A 21118-nucleotide genomic window follows, 5' to 3' on the forward strand; every position below is an offset into this window, starting at 1 on the left:
AATAAGATACAAATTATTGTCTGGAGATCTGTAGCCTGGTCTCAAGACTGAAAAAGATGGCAAAGAACAAGCACTCTTATAAAAGGGCAAGACACAGGTGAAAGAAATCAAGGCTAATGAGGAGAGAACAATCACACACAATATTGCCATCAGCAGGCGTGGTGAGCACTGAGCTTGGGGTTACAGTGCCATCTGGAGATGAGGAGGGTGTCCAACAAGGAAGCTTTAATGGTGCGCCCCCCTGCAGGCCAGGAGTGAAACAACAGCCCAAAGATTGAATCTTTACACTTTACAATAATGTTCATTAGTTAACATTAGTTAACTACATTAGTTAACATGAACTAATGATTAACTGCACTTATTCAGCATTTATTAATCTTTATTAATGTTAATTTCAACAATTGCTAATACTTTATTAAAATTTGGTTAAGGTTAGTTAATGCACTGTGAAATAACATGAACAAAGAATGAACAGCTTTATTTCTATTAACTAACATTAACAAAGATTAATAAATACTGTAACAAATGTATTGCTCATGATTTGTTCATGTTAGTTAATACATTAACTAATGTTAACTAATGAACATTATTGTAAAGTGTTACCGCAAATTATTCTTTGAGATTACAATGATCATGTAGGCTATCCATACATTTACAGCAATTAAAAGCCTGCAATTTTTACTTCCATAACTGAAAGAAAACAACTTTTAAAGAGAACCAAGTAGAATATAAAAGATAACAATTACAACTACAATGTAGTGGGTTACATGATTTGGAAGTTAAATTTATTATGGGATTTTTTTTTATGGCAAAAACGTCTGCATTCATACTACGAAACTTTCAAAAGGTATAGACGGTTTCATCGGACGCACGTGATACACGTCTGGATCCGAACCTTACTTCCGGTTTCGTTTTTTTTAATGGTCTGACTAGTTACTAAACTGATCTCTTGAACGAATGCCTCGTCGAAAATAACAAATGTTTTGGTTTCCTAGGTAATCTATGTGTTGTTTTTTTTGCTTGTTATGTAAATAAACTACATTTAAAGAACTTTGTTGTTATTTATTCTTAGCGGAGTTTACCGGAAGTTACGTGCGGACCGCGACAGCCGCTTGTTTATGTTGTTACTGCTGAAACGGTCTATAAGTGCATTTGTGTAAGATGTTATGATAGTTCTGGTAGCTCAAAACACAAGAGGAAAAACATTGTGAAAATTGAATATTGCAATTACAAACATTAACCTGACAGGGAAGTTTGTAACAAACAAAAAGAAATGTTTTCTGCATCTCTACAATGGTGTATGTCCATTGATTATAATAATGATACATTTAGGGGCGGTTTCCCGGACAGGGATTAGACTAGTCCTAGACTTAAACACTTTTAAGAGCTCTCCAAACAACTTGCACTTTCATATCTTAACCCTATAACTGTCACTGCCCCTTTTGAGTGGGGGGGTGAAAAGGTGATCTGCACGTTAAAATTACTATAACTCTGGCATTCTTTGGTTTAGAAGCAAAATCTTGGTCTCTTTTTTAAGAAGACAATTTATAGTTTTACACTGAGGTGTTTGAAGTTGTAAATATTAAATGACAAAAAAGTTATACTCGTTTAAATTTATTTTAAATAATAAAAATAATGCAATAAAGTATATACTCTCTAATCAAATGTATATAAAAATTAAAATGTTTTACTCTCAAAACACCACACCAATAAAGACACAAGTCTCAACTAGTTCTGAACCAAATTTTAGGTGAAAATAACAAAAAATGAAGTTTCTGTCACACTTTTAGTGGTTTTACCAACCAAGGCCACTAGGTGTCAACGGTTAGTTGCAATATCTTGTCAAAAGTTGATAAATTACTGTCTCTGCATTGTGTTTAATGCAAAAAGGTTTTGAAATATGAAAACTACATTCTTAGAGCTTTCCAACGATATATAGTTTGTCAAGATTTTTGAAGATTCATATATTCATTTTGAAGAATATTAGAATTATGAATATATACGAATTCATATGGACTCCTACTGGGTCAGTGACAAATAACAAAATGACTGTCCCTACTAAATTTCCATCATCAAATGGCCTTGAAATATGAAAACTACATTCCTAGAGCTTTCCAACAATATATAGTTTGTCAAGATTATTTCAAGTTTATAGGGTATTAGTGTTATAAATTTATAATCATTTATATGTATTCCTATGGGGTGAGTGACATTTAACAAAATAACTGTCCCTATACAAATTCTATCATCAAATGGCCTTGAAATATGAAAACTACATTCCCTGAGCTTTCCAACAATATATAGTTTGTCGAGGTTATTTCAGGTTAATGGGATATTTACAAATAAATATGTAATAACATTTTGGGCCCAACTGTTGGTCTGCGATATTTTAGAAAATGACTCTTATTACATACTTTTTTTTTCAAAATGGTTTTGATATATTAAAACTACATTCTTAGAGCTTTCCAACGGTATATAGTTTGTCAAGATTGATGTAGGTTAAGACTATGTAATTATTGTTTTAAATATGTAATGCCAAACGTCCCACCTGTGGGACAGTGACAGTTATAGGGTTAAAATACATCAGGGCCCTTTGTTTTACCTCAAAATGCACACAGGTAATGTTTTTAGTAAGGCATGTTTGTTAAAACTAGTTATATTTCCTAATTAAACTAAGGCCTAGTCCTGGATTAAGCTAATCCTGGTCCGGGAAACCGCCCCTAAGTGTATCTTTACACTTTTAAACATGGTGATTTTATCATGGTTGCCCTACAATATGTAATTGTTTACCATGTGCAATGTTAATTTTCGTTATTTTCAGGTAGTGTACCAAATAAACAACAACTGTTACTATACTAGTTTCTATATCTATATAGTTTGTATCTACTTACTGTAGGTTTATTGTGTTGTTGTTGTTGTTGTTGTTGTTGTTTTTTTGATGATTTCAGGGAAAAATGAACACTTTAGACAGTTTTGTATTTTAGCATTGGTACTTTTAACAACTGTCACAACAAAATCAAAATCAAGGATGAACGGTAGGTATTGTTTTGCATCACTCTTCCACAGTAACTATGGAAACGATACTATGGTCAAGTTAAATATTTTTCAGTGGACATGTCAGGACAGAAACATATGTTCAGTCACACCTATTAGAGACACCTCAGCCTGCAACTTTGTGCTTATGTAAGAAACACAACTATAACATGTATATCATACTGCTTTATTCAAATTATGATCAGCCTCTGGATTCTTTTCTAGTTATAGTTTAAATATAATCCAGTTTCCCACTGCTTTATACAATATTTATACAATTACCCTCATCAGCTCCTTTATATAAACTCTACCTGTGTTTAGCTTTATTGTCATGTTATATGTCATGTATGTGTTTGCAATACCCGTATTCCTGTTTTTTGTTTGTTTGTAATTACAGTTTATTTGTTTTGATTAGATATCTCCATCATCCTTCCCTACACACACATATTCCTCCATCTCATATTCATTCCAAATTAACATCACTTAAGTTAGCATAATGTAACACGTTACTTTTACTGAAGGATAGTATTAAGCTTATCTAAGCTGGTGAATAGTTGGCTGGTGAATTTTACTAATTAGTTTAAACTAACCTAGGATTGCTTAAAGTTAAAGTAATTTCATGGGAAATAGAACTAGTTACAGTATTCCATTGTCCAGTGCAACCATTATTGTGGTGATTGTGTTGGAAACTGTTCAATATTTTGTAAGAGAAGGGTTGCTAAAAAGTCTGCAGTTTTCATTATGCATAATTCACATCACTTGGCTATAAAGATTTACTAAAACAGCTTTAGACATTGTGAGCCAAGTCTTATTCCAATAATATCAAAACCAGGTGAAAGGGAGAAAAATATGCATATGTAAAATACACAGATGCAATTATCCATAAAACAAGAAAAGACTCAATGATGCAGTCATAACACGCAAAAGACAAATAGCATGGAGCCTGAACAGGCTTATATACGTTACCACTAAAGCATAATGTACAACAGGTGTGGCCATTTCAGAAATGAGGACATATTTCTAAGTTCAGGCATGGTATGCATTGCAATTGTGTTTTTTCACATGCCCTACAAAAGCACATAATTCTAGAGTATAAATCTCTAAAATAAATTGATTTATACAGAGTGTCAGTGCTAAAACATTATCGGTAATTCATTCATCAACCTCAGACCTTTAATGTAAGGTTATGGCATTGCATTTAAAATATCTAATATTATGAACTTTAAGGTTAACAGATATTTTTTAAATGATGAAGGAGGTCTTTGACAATGTCATATTTTTTGGATGAGGAATGCTTTTGGTTGTTTAAACCACTTTGAAGATGCTTCTTATTTTTCAATGCATGCCGCAATGTGAGTTTTTCAGGCCCCAATAAACTCTTCATGTGATCCATATAGGGTTGAGAGAACCAATTGCCTCATGTCTGTGGAATGCAGAAATGTGGTGTATGTGTTCTATGGCCCCACCAAAAATATGTAAACATATTCCAGAAACAGCATATATAAAAAACAACAAAAAATGAAAAATTACTAATAATACCAGACACCTTAAACCCTAAACTTGTCTTTACTTACTCAATTACGTATCATGACTAAACATTACTTGTAATATTGTCTTTTTGGAGACACTTTGCCTCCTTAAAACCAACGAAATCCATTTAAAAAAAATATTTTAATTTCATAAAATAATGGAAAATAATGTTTTTTAAACCACATGCAAACACATTGTATTAAACCAAATACACAAAATAACGTTGTGCACATGAAATAGGTGCACTTTAAAATCTTCATCAGTGGCGGCTCGTGACTGTTCATTCGAGGGGCGCAAATATAAAATGTGTGTTGCTTATGTTTTCAAAATATGTAGACGCATCTGCAGCAGGCACTTATTTTGACAAGACACATAGGATCTCTCGACACGCAGAACACATAATTTGAAATTACAAACCACACACTTTTTTCACGATAAAACACAGCTATGACCGCTTCACCCAACGGTTCTGTTTATCACTGCGCCCTTAGCAACACCCTTAGCAACCACACGTATCGGTTTGTTGTTTTTATTTGAGCTTTTATGCATATTACACATTGGAACGTTGTTGTTCGCGGTCAGGGACTATTTTTTCTAGTGGAAGGAATGCTTTTATTGATTTAACTTTATGAAAGTTGCACTAATATTTTTTTTTACTTTTTTTATAAAAGCAATAAGGTACTCAAGGCAAGTGCTGTAAGTAATGGCTTAAGGGGTTGCATGCACTTCACTTTGTGTCGTGCCTAACAACGCCCTTCAGCCGTTACTTATTCACAATACAGCACAGCCTCTCATACCTTATTTCTTACATAAACAATGACAAAAAATGAATTACTCTCTACTTAAAGATATTGAATGTTTAAGCATTTGCAGCACAAAAGGTCATGGGTCTGAACCCAGGGAACACAAGTTAATAAAAAATTATAGCTTGTAATGAATTTTAAGTTGCTTTGGTTAAAAGTGTCTGCCAAAAGTCAGACCCAAAAAATAAGTTTTTAATGTATGTGGGTCTTGGAATGAAACCCCTAATATAGACAGAATTGTCTTAAATAGACTGTGCATAGCTCTTAATTTTCTGAAACATGAAATTTTGTTTAAATGACTGAAAAATGTATGTGCCCACATCGATACAAGAAACTTTATAAGTTAATGAAAACGTAATTTGAGGCACTTATACGGCCTCAGATGCAGCCATTCTAATGATGGACAAAACACATTATGTCCAGCATTTGTTGGTTAAAACCTTGCAACTCCATTTGAGCTTGATTTCGGTAAAATATTAAAATGTAACCGGTGCTTAATGCCCATGTGTGTTGCATTATTTGTGTTGGTGTGCTGCTAGATTTTATACTTAAAGACCATCTGTTCTTTAACATATTAGTTCTCACACTTCACAAAACATGTCTATCTGATTACTACTACGTACAAGTATACAGAGCTTAATACCTAATTCTACCTCTTATTCACCATCTAAGGTGATTTCAAGTAGATTGGATTTTTATTATGAAAAGTAATGTGGAATTTTATTTGAAAAGAATAACAGGCTGCAGAATTATTGGCCGAGTAATTGGGTGTCACACTTTTAACATATTTCATGAGCAAATAGTGGCAAGTCATTTTGTATGTGTTATTTTCATTTCTGCCCAAAAGCCCTATCTCCATGACATTTACGTGTGACCTGGATGCTAATAGACAGCAAAATTGTTTACCCAGAATGCAACTGGAAAATGTGTTTGAGAAAGATGAATCCATTGATGTTTGTTTTATACCCAAAGAGTATGTAAACAGAAAATGTGGCATGTTATTAAGCAAGAGAACTTGGTTATTTCCTTTGCAACAACATCTCATAAACTATTCTGACAGACTAATAAACTATATGAAGCTACTGTGGAGGAGAAAAAAAGGGAAAAAACATGGGCTTTGAATCTTACAGCCATACAAAAGGGAAAACGAAAAAGAAAACATCAATCATGAGGATTATTATTTCAGTTGCCATGGAAACATCCCTCCAAACCCAATATCTCCATGTCTCCACTGCTTATTATCATCTGGTTTGATTGTACATCATTGAAACTATAGTGATTACACTCTAAGGATGAAAAAATGCACGCTGTCATGGCAACACAGTACAATGTTCTTAATCATTTCAGCTCCTCAATCTGAAATGTAATAGGCTGTCAGCCATAATGGCTTGTGAAGGATGCTTCTGTGAAAGGGTTATCTTCTTAACTATCTTGCAAAATTATTCCTTCTGTCCCGAAGACAGCAAAGACACTACTGGGTAGGCTTTATTTCTACACCACTCCAAGTCTCTTGACTATTCATTTTATTACTAATGGTTCTTTTTATGTCTCATTTGTTGCTAATGGACTACTCTAGTTTGCATACGATCATGTTCCAGTAATATCGAAAAATTCTATAAAATGGGATTGGTTAAACCAAGCTTTAACAAACGTCAATACAAGCAGGGAGCAGCAGCAATAGATGTTGTTGGTGACATTGGACATTAATAGCCGGTATGATGAATTGCACCAGAGGTGTGCTGAGAACTATTTTCTTATCAATAGGGCAGCCACATGTTCCCACTTTTATTGACCATCTAAACAAACACACAGGTACAGGCAATCCACTTGTTTTTTTATTGAGAGAAGTCAACATATGTTTATGTTTTTCATAACAAAACGATGCAATTTCGTTTACATAAATTGTCTAGCTTCAGGCATCTGTATCACTGTTCATATTTTATTGCATACATTATATTTCATGAATACAGCAATGGCAGGATGAATTTAGCAAAAGTGAAACATGAGGTAAAGTGGCTCAAATACGTTTCATGATCGATTGCAATTTAAATTTCGGTATCCACCTGATGCAATAGCATAGGTTATCTGTCTTTCCTCTAATAAGAACAACATAGTGATATCAACATAGTGAGTATAAGCATAGTGGATGTGGCCAAACCTTGGTTGAAAGCAACATACTAAATCTTCAAATCAATAAAAAGGCTTATTTTCTTAAGCTTTTTTAAAGATAAAACATGTTACTAATTTATAATCGTACATTAGGGAGGAGCCTGATGATTCAAATCATTCTGTCGTGTCCAAAGATCCTGTCCATTCTGCATCAACAATTCTTCTGGCATGCCACCTCGCATCTAAGTATTAAATATCTAGTGCTGGGCAAAGATTAATCGCGATTAATCGCATACAAAATAAAAGTGATTTTTGGCATAATATATGAGTATGTGCTGTGTGTAATTATTATGTATAAATAAATACACACACATTCATGTATGTATTTAAGAAACATTTACATGTTTATATATATTTATTGATATTTTTATATATTCTATATTAAAAATAAATTTAAAAAAATTATATATAAGTAAAACAATTCTGAAATGAATATATGAATGTGTGTGTGGTTAAATATACACAATAATTAGACACAGTACACGCACATATATTATGCAAAAAATCACTTTTATTTTGTATGCGATTAATCGCGATTAATCTTTGCCCAGCACTATAAATATCATATCTGTGCTCCACCACATATTTAACAAAACACTATCCTACTTACAAAATAAAATGCTAGGTTGTTTTAACCCATTGTTGGGTCAAATATAAAAATTTTCTGGGTTACTTTAACCCATAGTTGTATTGAAAATACCAGCATTTTTTTTAAGTGTAATGCACCCCCCTAACAACACATAAATGAAAAGAAGTGTGGAGAGAAGAGAATGACTTACTGTCATTCTTTTCTCTTAAGCAGGACAGACAGAAAGTATGTCCTCATAATCCAAGAGTTTTTTTATAGATAAATGGAGATTTTGCATTGATATAAATTGAAAGCTGTCTTCACGGCCTCACAGTACAGAGTGTGAGCAGCAGTCATTTCTGAGCCACAGAAATCCTAAAATTTGCATTTCACCTTGTAACAAATCCGATCATAAAGAAAAAGAGTATTTTTAACTCAGCGATGAGTCAAAAAGGGACGAACCCAACCCACTGGGATTTAAAGGTGCAATGTGAGACTTTTCAAAGGATCTCTTGACAGAAATGCAATATAATATACATAACTATATCATCAGTGGTGTAAACTCCTTGGTGTACCACCCCCTAATTTTCTGAAAAACACATTACACATTTAAACTAACCTATGCTGTGTTGTTTTAATTCAAATGCTTTCTAAATAATTAATACAAAATAATAAATAAATACAAAATGCTGTATTGTTTTAACCCATTGTTGGGTCAAATATAAACATTTTCTGGGTTATTTTAACCCAGTGGCTTTACCCAAAATACCACAGCATGTTTAGATTTAGCATCAATACCAGATGAAATGAACAAAAGACTTAATGAAGATTTACACCAGCTGGTCTTGCCTGTTTTGTCACATCACCAAACAATCTATTATAAACCTTTCAATGAAAAACACAACTAAATTTGCAACATTATCTGAAAAATTTAAAATAATAATGACAATTTCAGTAGGAAAATTCACTATGCCAGTGGTATTGCTAAACAACAAGCAGGAAAATATAATTGGTAACATCATGAAATATGTTTTAAGAAAAGGAACATCGCCACTATAATCAATAACACATGAATCAAGCTTCCTCATAATCCAAAATGGCAATCTTCCATACTCGCTCTTCAAAACTCGACCACAAAATTGGATTTGAAAAATTCACAAATGGTCGCTTCATTACTTCAGCAGGATTTATTTTGGCAATGTATTTTGCTTTTTAATTGATTTCTCTCTTGGTGGTGTTGTGTGTATAACCATGAAATGGCTTTTTTCTTTCAGTAAACAGCAAAAAGCTTGAAGTTACTGTCAACTTGTGAGCCCTTGAAAATGCCACAGGACATGTTTATAATCTCTGGGGACCCTGGGCTCCTATATTCTCCTATAGTTATGAATGTTGCATGGAGTCTGGCCTTGATGGGATCAGTTATAATTTAGTATTAAATGGTGTTTTCTTAATGTAGATATCAGTTGGCAAAAGTGTGACTAGTTATTGTTTTAACATTTAGGATAATAAAGGGCCATGTTTCAAAACAACTGTGAATAACATATATTGGGCCAGATTTATTAAACGGGGGCAAATAAGCGTGAGAGTGCATTTCCAAAAAAGGACTGATGGGAGTGGTAATATTTCAAAGTTATTTACAAAAAAAGCACAAACTAAATAATACAGCGCAACAGCTGATTTCCATAATGGCCAACACAATCGACTAAGAGCAGCGCAAATTAGTTCAGGCTTGTAAATAAACAGAGCTGATGAGGTGCGGGTGATCTACTAATACCTAAAGCACATAAGATCAGCACCATTGACATCCCAGCAGAAAATTCAAGGTGTAAAATCCCAGCTAACAAAGCCATAGTAAACTAAAAAGAACTGGAGGACAAAAAATTATTAAGGTTTACAAGAAGTTTTGAAACGCCTCGTATTGTGTGACATCTAGTGACTCTTCTTTTATTTTCTCCTGCAATTAAAAAATGAATGACTTGGCAAACGATATTTTTGAATAATATGTTGTGAAATGATTTATTTAAATCAAAAGGTTAGTAAAAGAAGAGTAATATCATACCCGCAAACAGTAAACCACGTTGCATGAATCATTTAAATACTTTCTTCCCATAAATTATATGTCTAAAACAGAAACTCCTAGAAATGCATACGCAATAATGTCAGTCACAAAATTAACTAGACTCCCATTTCAGCGCTAATTATCCACTGTGCGTTTTTATTAAATTACGACATTATTTAATAATTATTTAACGCCAAAATGATGGTTTGCGCTTGCGCAAGTTGTTAATAAATCTGGCCCTTAGTCTTTAAGCAGACATTTAGCAGCAACAATACTGTTAGCAAGCTTTAATCTCAATGTCTGAATTTTAACCCGCAGATGAAGCAGAATATTGTTTATAACAAAACCAAAAGCTGCTAAATGCTCTTTGTTAAAGCCAAATGCTCTCGGCAAGTATTATATGTAATCATATACTTCCGGTTTAAATCTGCTTAATCCCTGCCTCAGGCCATTCAGAAATACTGATTTGTTGGCAAAATCCCCCAAATGCCATTACAGTTTTTCAGCAAAATCCTCTAAGCGCACAGAAGATGAATTGAATGAATGATGAACAATCTTCACTGTAAAAAGTGAACATGTGCAGTTGTTGACTTAGTGAGCTATTTTTACCTGATTCTACCTATAAAAGTAATTTTGTAGCTGAAATCTACTTAAAGCAAGTTTATGTAACGTAGAACAAGGGAATGCTGTTTAAACTTAATAGGGTACATTCAACCAACATACAATTTCAATTTCTAGAGCTTGGGATGGACACATTTAACACAGCCCAAGACATAGAGGGCGGTATAGAGTTGTGTCATCTACAAGACAACTTCTCTTAAGGACAGAAAATAAAAAGAACACCTGAGGACATTTGAAATGAGAAGCAGCTGGAAGTGGTGTTTGTCGTTTGGTGCAACTCATTTAGCCAGCTTAAAAGTAAGTTGTGATTTTCCTTTTAATTTTAGTATAAAATACATTTATTAAGATTGTTAGTTGTTAGATGTGATTGATACTTTACTTTTGTTGGCAAAATGCAACACACAAATCTGTTTTGTTGTCATCATGACACCAACATTTCAGTTTAAGAAATTATTTTGGGTGTCAAAGACAAAAACATGTAAATGGTCAAATTAAATGGGTCTTATTCACCAAGTATTTTATGCACAAGTGGGAGGTGTGTATGACTATTAATAGGGGTCATTGAGCTTGAACTGGTTTTTGCAATGGCACACTTACAGAGGTGGTACATTTATTTCGTTAACGTGCATCTACTTGAGTACAATTTTGGAAAATATGCACTCTTAAGAGTACATTTAAAAAAATGGTACTTTTACGCTTACTTAGGAAACTTTTTACTTGTAGTTCATTACACTGTGCAGCATTCCTTCGTTACTGTATTTTAATTAATTACGAAATGTGTATTTTAATTTAAAATCGCTGTCTCGTGTTTCTGAGTCATTCGCAAATGAATAACTCGTTTGAGTCGGTTTCTTTACTAAGCAAATGGGCCAATTGTTTTGAATTGGTTCGCGAATCAGTTTGAATGAATTGTTTAGATCACTGCCAAAACTGAATCGTCATATAGGCACAAACTATTCGTCGTCTTACACAGTTAAACTCGCACAACCTCCAGAAATATTGTATACACGTGACTGAAACACAGAATGAAGAAAATCCATCGATGATTGATGTCTGATTCGCTGTATACTGTACTGTATGATGTAAGTGCTTCTCCCAGCACACACGTGACATGAGATTCACAACAAAAGACAACATGAGTTTTGTCTAAAATCAGTTTTAAGTATTTTTAAGTTAAGTGTAAGCTGTTGATGTCCATTTTAGAAGATTCTCTGAGTTAACTTTAATATGCAAAACTCTACTTGTCTGATATTTAAGCTTCGCTACATCAACATTGAGACTACAGTTAATTTTATAGATATGCTTGTCTATTCGGTATAAAATATTTTTTTAATCTCTACTGTTTGTGTATGTTGCAATTTTATAAATGCTGTTTAAGTGTCCTTTTATATGCATTGGCACAATACAGGTCAGGCAAAATTGCTCTGTTTGCTGTGGAATTAAGCAATGTCTAAACATTAAAAGGTGAACATGACACAAAAGTACAGAATGTCACATTTATTTTGAATGTTTTAACATGCACAATATTCCAGCTCAATGACACGACAACACGTTTGTATTTTAATACTTCTAACTAATGTGGGCATATTAAGACCATTGGCTGATGATCTGTGTCCTGATACATTCATTGTTCACACATAAAAAGCAGAGAATGTGTATTGTCAGTTTGATCCTTGAGTCTTGCATTTGGGTACAACACACAAGTCACCATTAAATGGTTGTTGTTCTTTGTTGGTAAAGCATATATGTGTTGATTGAAACATAATCAAATGTTTATAAAACGTGACATTCTGTACTTCTGAAATACTGGTTCATCTTACCAATTTCTGGTCTCCACAGCAAACAGAAAAAAATTTATACTGATGGAGGGCACTGTATATAGTGTGTGTGTGTGTGTGTGTGTGTGTATACAGACACAGACGCGCATGCACCTGCACAGACGCACATGCACAGACACAGACACAGATGCACATGCACAAGATGCATGTGCACAGACACATGTGCACAGACACGCGCACAGACACACGCACAGACACACGCACAGACACACATGCACAGACACACATGCACAGACACACATGCACAGACACATACACACGCACAGACACACACACACGCACAGACACACACACACGCACAGACACACACACACGCACAGACACACACACACGCACAGACACACACACACGCACAGACACACATGCACAGACACACACACACGCACAGATACACATGCACAGACACACACACACACACACACACACACGCACAGATACATGCATGTGTGTCTATTCTCGTTGTCAGACATATTGCTGCTTATCCTGTTGTTTAGTTACCCGAAGCAGTGTGTACATTTTAGCAGCATCTAGCGGTGTGGTTGCACATTGCAAAGTTAAGGTTAAATTGAGAATGATTATTGAACGTTTAGGCAATTTTGATTGCAAAGGATTTAGTGTTGTACATAAAATAAATTTTATATTGTTTTCTTTTAGGACATTAATGTGGACATGCAAAGATTGTGATGCATCTTTTCAAAGAAGATCTGTTCTCCTTAAACACTACAGACTGGACCATAAGCACCATGGAAGAGGTCATTTGTATCCATGCACATATGTGAACTGCCCCTGCCGCTTTAAAACTTGGAATGCTTTAATAAGCCATTTATCAAGAGGCCATCCATCTAAGCAACAACATCAAGCTGTTGCAACTGTTATATACACATGTCATGTTTGTGGCTGCAATCAGCTTTCATCAGACAAAGAATACTTTCAACACATTAGTGTGCATCTTAAAAACTATGAGACAATCAATTGTATGTTTTTAGGTTGCTCTTATGAAACCAACATTTATAACAATTTTAAAACCCACAAATACAGAAAACACAGACATTTCCGATTGGAAGACTTCAAGCCTGGAGTTGTTGAACAAAGGCCAATTTCAGGCTTGCCATTAGAAAGTGCTAATACATCAGAATTTGAGGAATCAACCAGTAAGGAATGTACAAGTCCAGGCTTTGCCAATGAAGACCAAGACCAGTTGAATGACATTGAAGTAAACCTAGCTTCACTTTTATTAAAGCTAGAAAACATATATCTTGTATCTAGCTCAGCTATTAATGATCTTCTCTGTGAGTTACGGTACTTAATTGGCTCACTGAGTGTGCCAGCTACACTGAGAATTGTTAGTCAGGTCTTTCAGCATCACAGCTACCAGATAGAGGAGAGTGTACTGCAGGAGTTGGCATCAACACTTTGTAAGTCAAATCCGATTCATTGTGCAATTGCAGACAATGGTCCACTGTCCACTTCATGGAGACGAAAGGCTTACTATAGGAGTCATTTTAATGTGGTTGAGCCAACTGAATATGTGTTAGACCCAAAGAAAAACAAAACATTCCAGTATGTACCATTATTGAAATCTTTACAGCAGGTGTTAAATTGTCAACCCATCTTGGATAAAGTGATAAACTTTACAGAAGGAACATCAGAACCACACACTGAAACACCAGTGTATAAATCATATCGTGATGGACTACATTTTAAAGAGAATCCTTTACTTTCAGAAGCCTCAGTTATTTCTTTGATACTGTATGTGGATGATTTTGAAATCTGCAATCCTCTTGGCACATCAAAGAAAAAACACAAAGTTTGTGGAGTTTATTGGGTTCTAGGAAGCTTACCCTCATATTGTCAGTCATCTTTGTCATCAATTTATTTGGCTGCTTTAATCAAATCTGAAGATGTTAAGAGTTATGGGTACGAGAAGGTGCTGCAGCCACTGATAAATGATCTTGTAAACTTGGAGCAGCATGGTGTTTTCATTAGCAAGTTGGGCAGGGTTTTAAAAGGTACAGTTCAATTTGTGGTTGCTGATAATCTTGCTGCACATGGTATTGGAGGATTTGTTGAGAGCTTTTCTGGAACTCATGTGTGCAGGTTTTGTACTGCTGAAAAGTCAGAAATACAGTCACAAGAAGTTAGAAGCGGTACATTTTGTTCCAGACCAAAAGAAATTCATGAAGAGCACCTTGAAACAATCAGACAAAAGTCATTGCCCAGTTACTGTGGTGTGAAGAAAAGTTGCATTTTGTCAGAAAAACTGTCATTTTTCAATGTAACCTCTGGATTTCCACCTGATATTGCCCATGACCTATTTGAAGGAATTGTGCCAGTTGAAATTGCCCTGTGCCTGTCTGTACTTATCTCCAAGAAGTATTTCACTTTGGATGATCTAAATCAGTCAATACACAACTTTCCTTTTAAGTGGACTGACAAAACAAATCGCCCTCATTCTATCCCTCTCAACTTTGCATCAAAAAAAACTGTGGGTGGAAATGCTCATGAAAATTGGGCTTTGATAAGATTTTTGCCTCTGTTGATTGGCAGTAAGGTTCCCCATGAGGAACAAGCATGGCAGATCTTGACAGACTTGAAAGATATTGTAGACCTTGTTGTCACTCCAGTTCACACTGAAGATTCTATACCATATCTTGATTTTAAGATCTCAGAACACAGAGTGAGATTTCAAGAGGTATTTCCAGATTCAACACTTCGGCCAAAGCACCATTACTTGGAGCACTATCCCCAACTTATTCGTCAGTTTGGTCCACTGGTGGCAGTTTGGACGATGCGTTTTGAATCCAAACATAGCTTCTTTAAGAGAGTTGTCAGACACACAAGCTGCTTTAAGAATGTGCTCCAGTCATTGTCAATGAAACATCAATTTCAGATAGCATATTATTTGCATGTGAGCTCTGTCCCCAAACCATCTCTTGAAGTTACAGATGTTTCTACACTACCACTTGATGTTCTAAATGAAAACATTGCACAAGCACTGAAGCAAAAATATGTGCATATTGAGGAGGCATGTTTGTCGAAAAATGTAACATACAATGGCCTAAATTACAAGACTGGAATGATTTTGGCACATGGCTCCCTTGCAGGACTCCCAGAGTTTTGTGAAATTGTCCAAATGGTTGTTGTGCTAGACGGATTATGTTTTATTGTCAGGAAGCTGAAGGCGTGGTACTTTGAACACTACAGATCATTTATTTTGGAAAAGTCTTTGAATTCAGAAGTGTTGCTTGTAGAGCCTCATGAATTAAGGGATGTGTACCCACTTGCAGATTACTGTGTTTCAGGGATGCATCTTACAACAGTTAAGAGATACATACATGGTTAGGTATGTAACCACTTGTATATAAGGAATTTGACTGATGTATTTCACTTTATTTAGTGACTATTATTAATGTTATGTCTTTTCTCTCTTTAGATTGTCACAATGGCTTGCACAAAGAACATAGGGCTTCGAGTACTTTTTGGAAAAGATGATGCACACAAAATGTTCATTCCTAATGGCTTGCCTGCATCCCTGGATGATATGCTTGAGAAAGTAAAGACGACTTTTAATTTGATAGGAAACATAAGGCTGCAGTACTTGGATGCTGATTTTGATGAATTTGTTAATGTAACTGACATTTCTGAAATACAACATCTTGGCACCATAAAGGTAATTCAGCTACAGGATGAAATGTTTCCAGTGCAAGAATTAGGCTCTCCAGCCACCTCAGGATTGACCATGGAGATGGATGACGTTACATCTGCAATACAGAATGCAGCACAGAAAGCCCAAACATTTCCCATCCTGAGTCTGTTTTGTCCAGAACCCATCCATGGCCAACAAATTTCCCAATCCCGTGCTTCTCATATGAGACTGAGCTTCAATTAGAAAGGGGAAATGCTGAATATCAAGCTAATAAGAAGGTGTTGACTGTTGGGTCGAAGATGAAAAATGACATTCTACAAAAAGTGGCAGAACAAATCTACAAATTTAAAGCATATCCATTAGACACTGATTTTAGTGAGGTAGCAGAGGCATTAGTGGAGAGACATCCTTGCCTAAAGGAGCTCGGTTCCTGTTGTGGATCCTATGGATTGAAGCAGAGGCTAAAATTTAAAATGGCCAACTACAGAAAAATGCTGAAATTACATGGTTGTGCCGAAATTAATATTAATTCACTAAAAGCTAAAGGTAATGAAGATGATCACCCATCTAAGAATATTAAAAGACCAAGACGAGCAGAGGCAAACTACTGTCCTTGTCTGCCAGTTGGTGAAACGAGAGAGCCTTGAAAAACTGCGCATAACTCTTTTGAATGAAGCGAAGAAAAAAAACAATGATAAAGTAATTCGTGAAATTTTGGCAAAGCCTTTTGCCTATAGGCGTTATGAAATCGTCACAGAACAGCCAAAAATAGCAGATTTTATGAATAGATGGCCTACTCTTTTCCAGGAGAATAAGGTATGTTTTTGGCACGTAAAGCTTATGTTTGATTTTACTGTAATTGCTATGTTGCCTAATGAGAACACACTTCTGTTTTTTATCTTTTAGATCAATGCAGAATTTCTCCGCATCACAACAGTCCCCCTTCAGATTCGATTCTTTGCAGAATTAGACAGACTTTCCACAAATCTTGTAAAAGTTATCAGAGGCAGAGGTGGAGCCATTCGTTTCAAAACTAGCCTATATGTGTTGGCATTTGATGAGGTACACTAAACTTCACAGTTCAGTTTTTGTTGTATTCACAGCCTGCTTTAGTTTACATTTTTGCTGCACTCCCTTTATTTATTGGTATTTACTGCTGACAAATCTTTAAATAATTTTCAGACTAGTGACATAAATATAAGGAGAGAGTGTATCCTTAGATCCATCATTCTCTACCTTGGTGAGGATGACAAAAACCTGATAAAAGACTACATGGTAAGGACAATTAATATTAATATTGATGATGGCCACTGTTCTGTGCTAATATGGTAACTTGTTTGTAGAGTATTTTAAGCATTTTGGAGACATTTTAAATGTATAACATTTTCTATTAAAGTTACATAATTTTTAAGATGTGCTTTAACATTAGAAATGCTTTAAATGTCGAAGTCCTGTTGTGTAGCTGAAGTGTTTAACCATTTTGTGTGTGTGTGTGGCACTGGTTTTGGCAGGTACAACTTTTAATTATTATAATGTGTGGTGTACCCTTTTTTTAATTTCTTTTGCAGGATATACAAGATGAGCAGGAATCAGATGACCTCTCTAAACAGACAATGGCCATCTTTGTGAAACGAAAACCATGTGAGAGACCCTTTGAAATGCCAGATGACGTGGGAATCGTCATAGAAGGAAATGTGGTGTTGAATAATTTAAAATCAGTTGCATCTGCCTTTTCTTTTCTTTTTGGCCTAATGTATTGTTTAAACCTCAGCTACCCACGAGATTTAAAATACACATTTGAGATGATACAAAAGTTTTTATGGACCTTGAAGGTCAGAAAAAGTCCAGCAAGGTGCACAATCTTTATGTGAAGTTGCTACAAACAGAGTAAGCATTTGGGTGGGAGGACAAGTAATTTATTATAATTATTTGGCTGAAATATTTTTGATATCAAGGACCGATGGTTTAACATTATGTAGCATCTACACTGTTTTGGTTTGTCTGAAGTCTTTATTATCCAAGCTTTTCTTCTCTAGGTTGCTGATTAATTTTTATTTGTTGTGACTCAGCAAAGGAAAAAAATGGCATTGATAAATTGATTATTAAAAACAAGAAGTTATCAGTTACATGAAGTTGTGATTCATTGTGTTTGTCTTACATTATTTTAAATAAAACCAAGTGTTATGCGTATGGTGTCAAAATATAGTTATTAGGAGAGCCGGATCCACCTTTGAGGTTACCATGGTCTGAACCTCTGTTTTTCCAAGGTGTATCACAGAGATTCAGACCATTGGAAGGAAATATGCAAGAAGATTAATATCCTAGGTTCACCACTGAACACTCTTAAAACAAATTTTGTCTTGTTAAGGGCAACACATCTTTGTGTTATTTTTGGAGGAACAAACTTTGTGTTGTTTTAACGGATCTTGTGTTGTCCCTTTAATTTATTTGAACTCAAAATCCACATGAAATTACACATAATTTGTTAAAATAACACAATGTGTTAAATAGGATAACCCAAAACAATGTGTTAGAATGAACACATCCTTGACTGAAGAAACATCAGAGCCAGCTGCAAATTTCATGTATATTTGTTTTGACGAGATCTGAGGTGCAATTTCTGGGCAATCATCTGGCTCGGGGCCACAGAGAACCGCATGATCTCTGCAAATACACACAAAAATTGCAGTTGGCTTAGATGTTTCTTCAGTGGTGAACCTAGGATATTAGTTGTCTTGCATATATCTAATTGCCATTGGCAGTCTTTGGTCTAATAGAATGTAATATTTGTTTGACATCAGTCATAATTATTTGTCTGCAGAGTTTAATCATTTTATCCATGCACTATAGCTATATATTTTCACTTCAATGTTAGCTTGGAGCACTGCCTGTGTACTTTTGATTGAATCTTTTTCCCTGTTACAAACTTTTTATATTTTTCAATAAAATGTTTTGTATCACATTTAATTTTAGTAAAAACATAAAGATAATCCGATTACATGCCCTTTAAAACATATAAATGCATTAACAATAAAATGAAAAAGCAGGATTGTGTTTTATCATATTTTGCTTTAGTGTAAATGTAAAATAAAGGTAATCCTGGATTGTATTGAAGTTGAACTTGCTATTAAGTGTTGTGATATTCAGGGAATATCAGGGTTCTATTTAACTGTAAGTACATGTAAACCGAGCACCAATGATAAACTTTATTGCATGACATGCCCCCTACCTTTCGCCACCGCCATTCCGACCTGCAGCAAACCATAATTGAGTGCGACTGCCTCCTGCGCTAACTGCCAGGGCACAGCTGACCCTACTCAGGTAATCAGGCAGAGAGCGATATAAAGGCCACAAGAAGCAGCAGGGACTGTTTACACGAGACAAGTTTCAACTGGAATCTGAAACAGTTATATTTTTTTTATAGAAAACAAGGTTGTGAAAACGGGTTTTAATGTAAAGGTTTTAAAAAAAATATGTTGCTAACTTGTTATGCGCTGAGTGTAGACTACAAAAATGAATCTGTGAAAACTGTGACGGTGTGGGTGCGCTTGTTCGTGTTGACTGTGTTTGTATGCAGATTAAATGAGGCGTGCAGTCCATACTGTAGCTTGTAAGCACTAACGACGGGTCTGGCATACATCGTACAATGATAGTCGTTTTCGCGGATCCGTGTGATCAGATTTTTTGTCTATACAAAGAAAAAATTTTTAGTACATTGGTGTCGTATGAACGTATCAGTAAAATACCCTGTCTAATGTGTGTTCCCCTTTTCATAGGAAGCGACTTAATGCTGCGTTCCAGGCATGTTTTTGAACACGTGAACTACGACTTCAAAACCACGACTCACGACTCTGAACTGGGAGTATGCGTTCCAGGCAGCCTGTAACCCGTGTTTTTACAACCTTCTACCTGTGAAAGTGCACTGGAACGACAGTCAAATCCGTGACTTCCTACCCGAGTTCAGAGTCCTGAGTCGTGGTTTTGAAGTCATGATTTATGGGTTACAGGTTGCCTGGAACACAGCATAAGACCCAGGCTGAGCTGACATAACTATCCAGTACTGCACGAAGCAAGCGATTCCCCGAATTCACCAGGATGCCCAAAATCACGAGGCACCCACAAAGCCCAGGAGGACATATCAGCCCCTCACTGCCCCCCATTCCCTTCACTATTGTTAATAAAATGCCCCACTTGGGCATTTAAGCATCTGTCTGTGTCCTGCCTCCTTACTGCCCTGCTAAAATAAAAACTGATTAAAGTGCTTTTTAAAGAATGTATTGGAAGCTGTAAATGAGATTTCACTTTGTAACATAATTTCTGTACTAAAGTAAAAATTATTTTTATGCTATGCATAACGTTACATAAGAGTGAAAACATATTTTAATTTTATTAAATAAATTACCTTGCATCAAAGTAAAATATTGATTTGAGGTTATGCTACATATGATGTTACATAAAAATGAAACTATATTTTGATTTTATAAAAGAAATTACCTTACATGGAAGTAAAAACGTGATTTGAAGTTATGCTACACATGAAGTTACATCAAAATGAAACTGTATTTTGACCTAATAAAAGAAATTACCTTATATGAAAGTAAAAACTTGATTTGAAGTTAAGCAACACATGAATTTGCATCAAAATGAAACAGGACATTTGCATAATAAAATAAATGACCTTACATCAAAGTAAAAAGATAATTTCAAGTTATGCTACATATGAAGTAACAACAAAATGAAACTATATTTTGACCTTATAAAATAAATTACTTTACATCAAAGTGAAAACATGTTTTGAAGTTATGCTACACATGAAATTACATTAAAGTCACACTGATATTTGCCTCTATA

General features: G+C 35.0%; 2 protein-coding genes across 3 annotated transcripts; both read left to right on the plus strand.

Moving 5' to 3' along the window:
* Positions 1–10770: 10770 nt before the first annotated feature.
* LOC141282348 (uncharacterized) lies at positions 10771–15206 on the plus strand. The gene is made up of 3 exons (XM_073815109.1): positions 10771–11080; positions 13276–14768; positions 15169–15206. The coding sequence occupies exons 2-3, from the start codon at positions 13283–13285 to the stop codon at positions 15204–15206; spliced, it is 1524 nt and encodes a 507-aa protein (XP_073671210.1). The 5' UTR covers positions 10771–11080; positions 13276–13282.
* LOC135766767 (uncharacterized) lies at positions 14976–18391 on the plus strand. 2 transcript variants are annotated; one of them, XM_065276203.2, is made up of 5 exons: positions 14976–15964; positions 16055–16174; positions 17174–17329; positions 17450–17542; positions 17836–18391. In XM_065276203.2, the coding sequence occupies exons 2-5, from the start codon at positions 16064–16066 to the stop codon at positions 18136–18138; spliced, it is 663 nt and encodes a 220-aa protein (XP_065132275.1). In that variant the 5' UTR covers positions 14976–15964; positions 16055–16063; the 3' UTR covers positions 18139–18391. The 2 variants fall into 2 exon arrangements, with proteins under 2 accessions (XP_065132275.1, XP_073671191.1); XM_073815090.1 differs by having other exon boundaries at positions 14976–16174.
* Positions 18392–21118: the final 2727 nt, after the last annotated feature.

The sequence above is a fragment of the Paramisgurnus dabryanus genome, chromosome 6 (genome assembly GCF_030506205.2).
Source record: "Paramisgurnus dabryanus chromosome 6, PD_genome_1.1, whole genome shotgun sequence".
Taxonomy (NCBI): Eukaryota; Metazoa; Chordata; class Actinopteri; order Cypriniformes; family Cobitidae; genus Paramisgurnus; species Paramisgurnus dabryanus.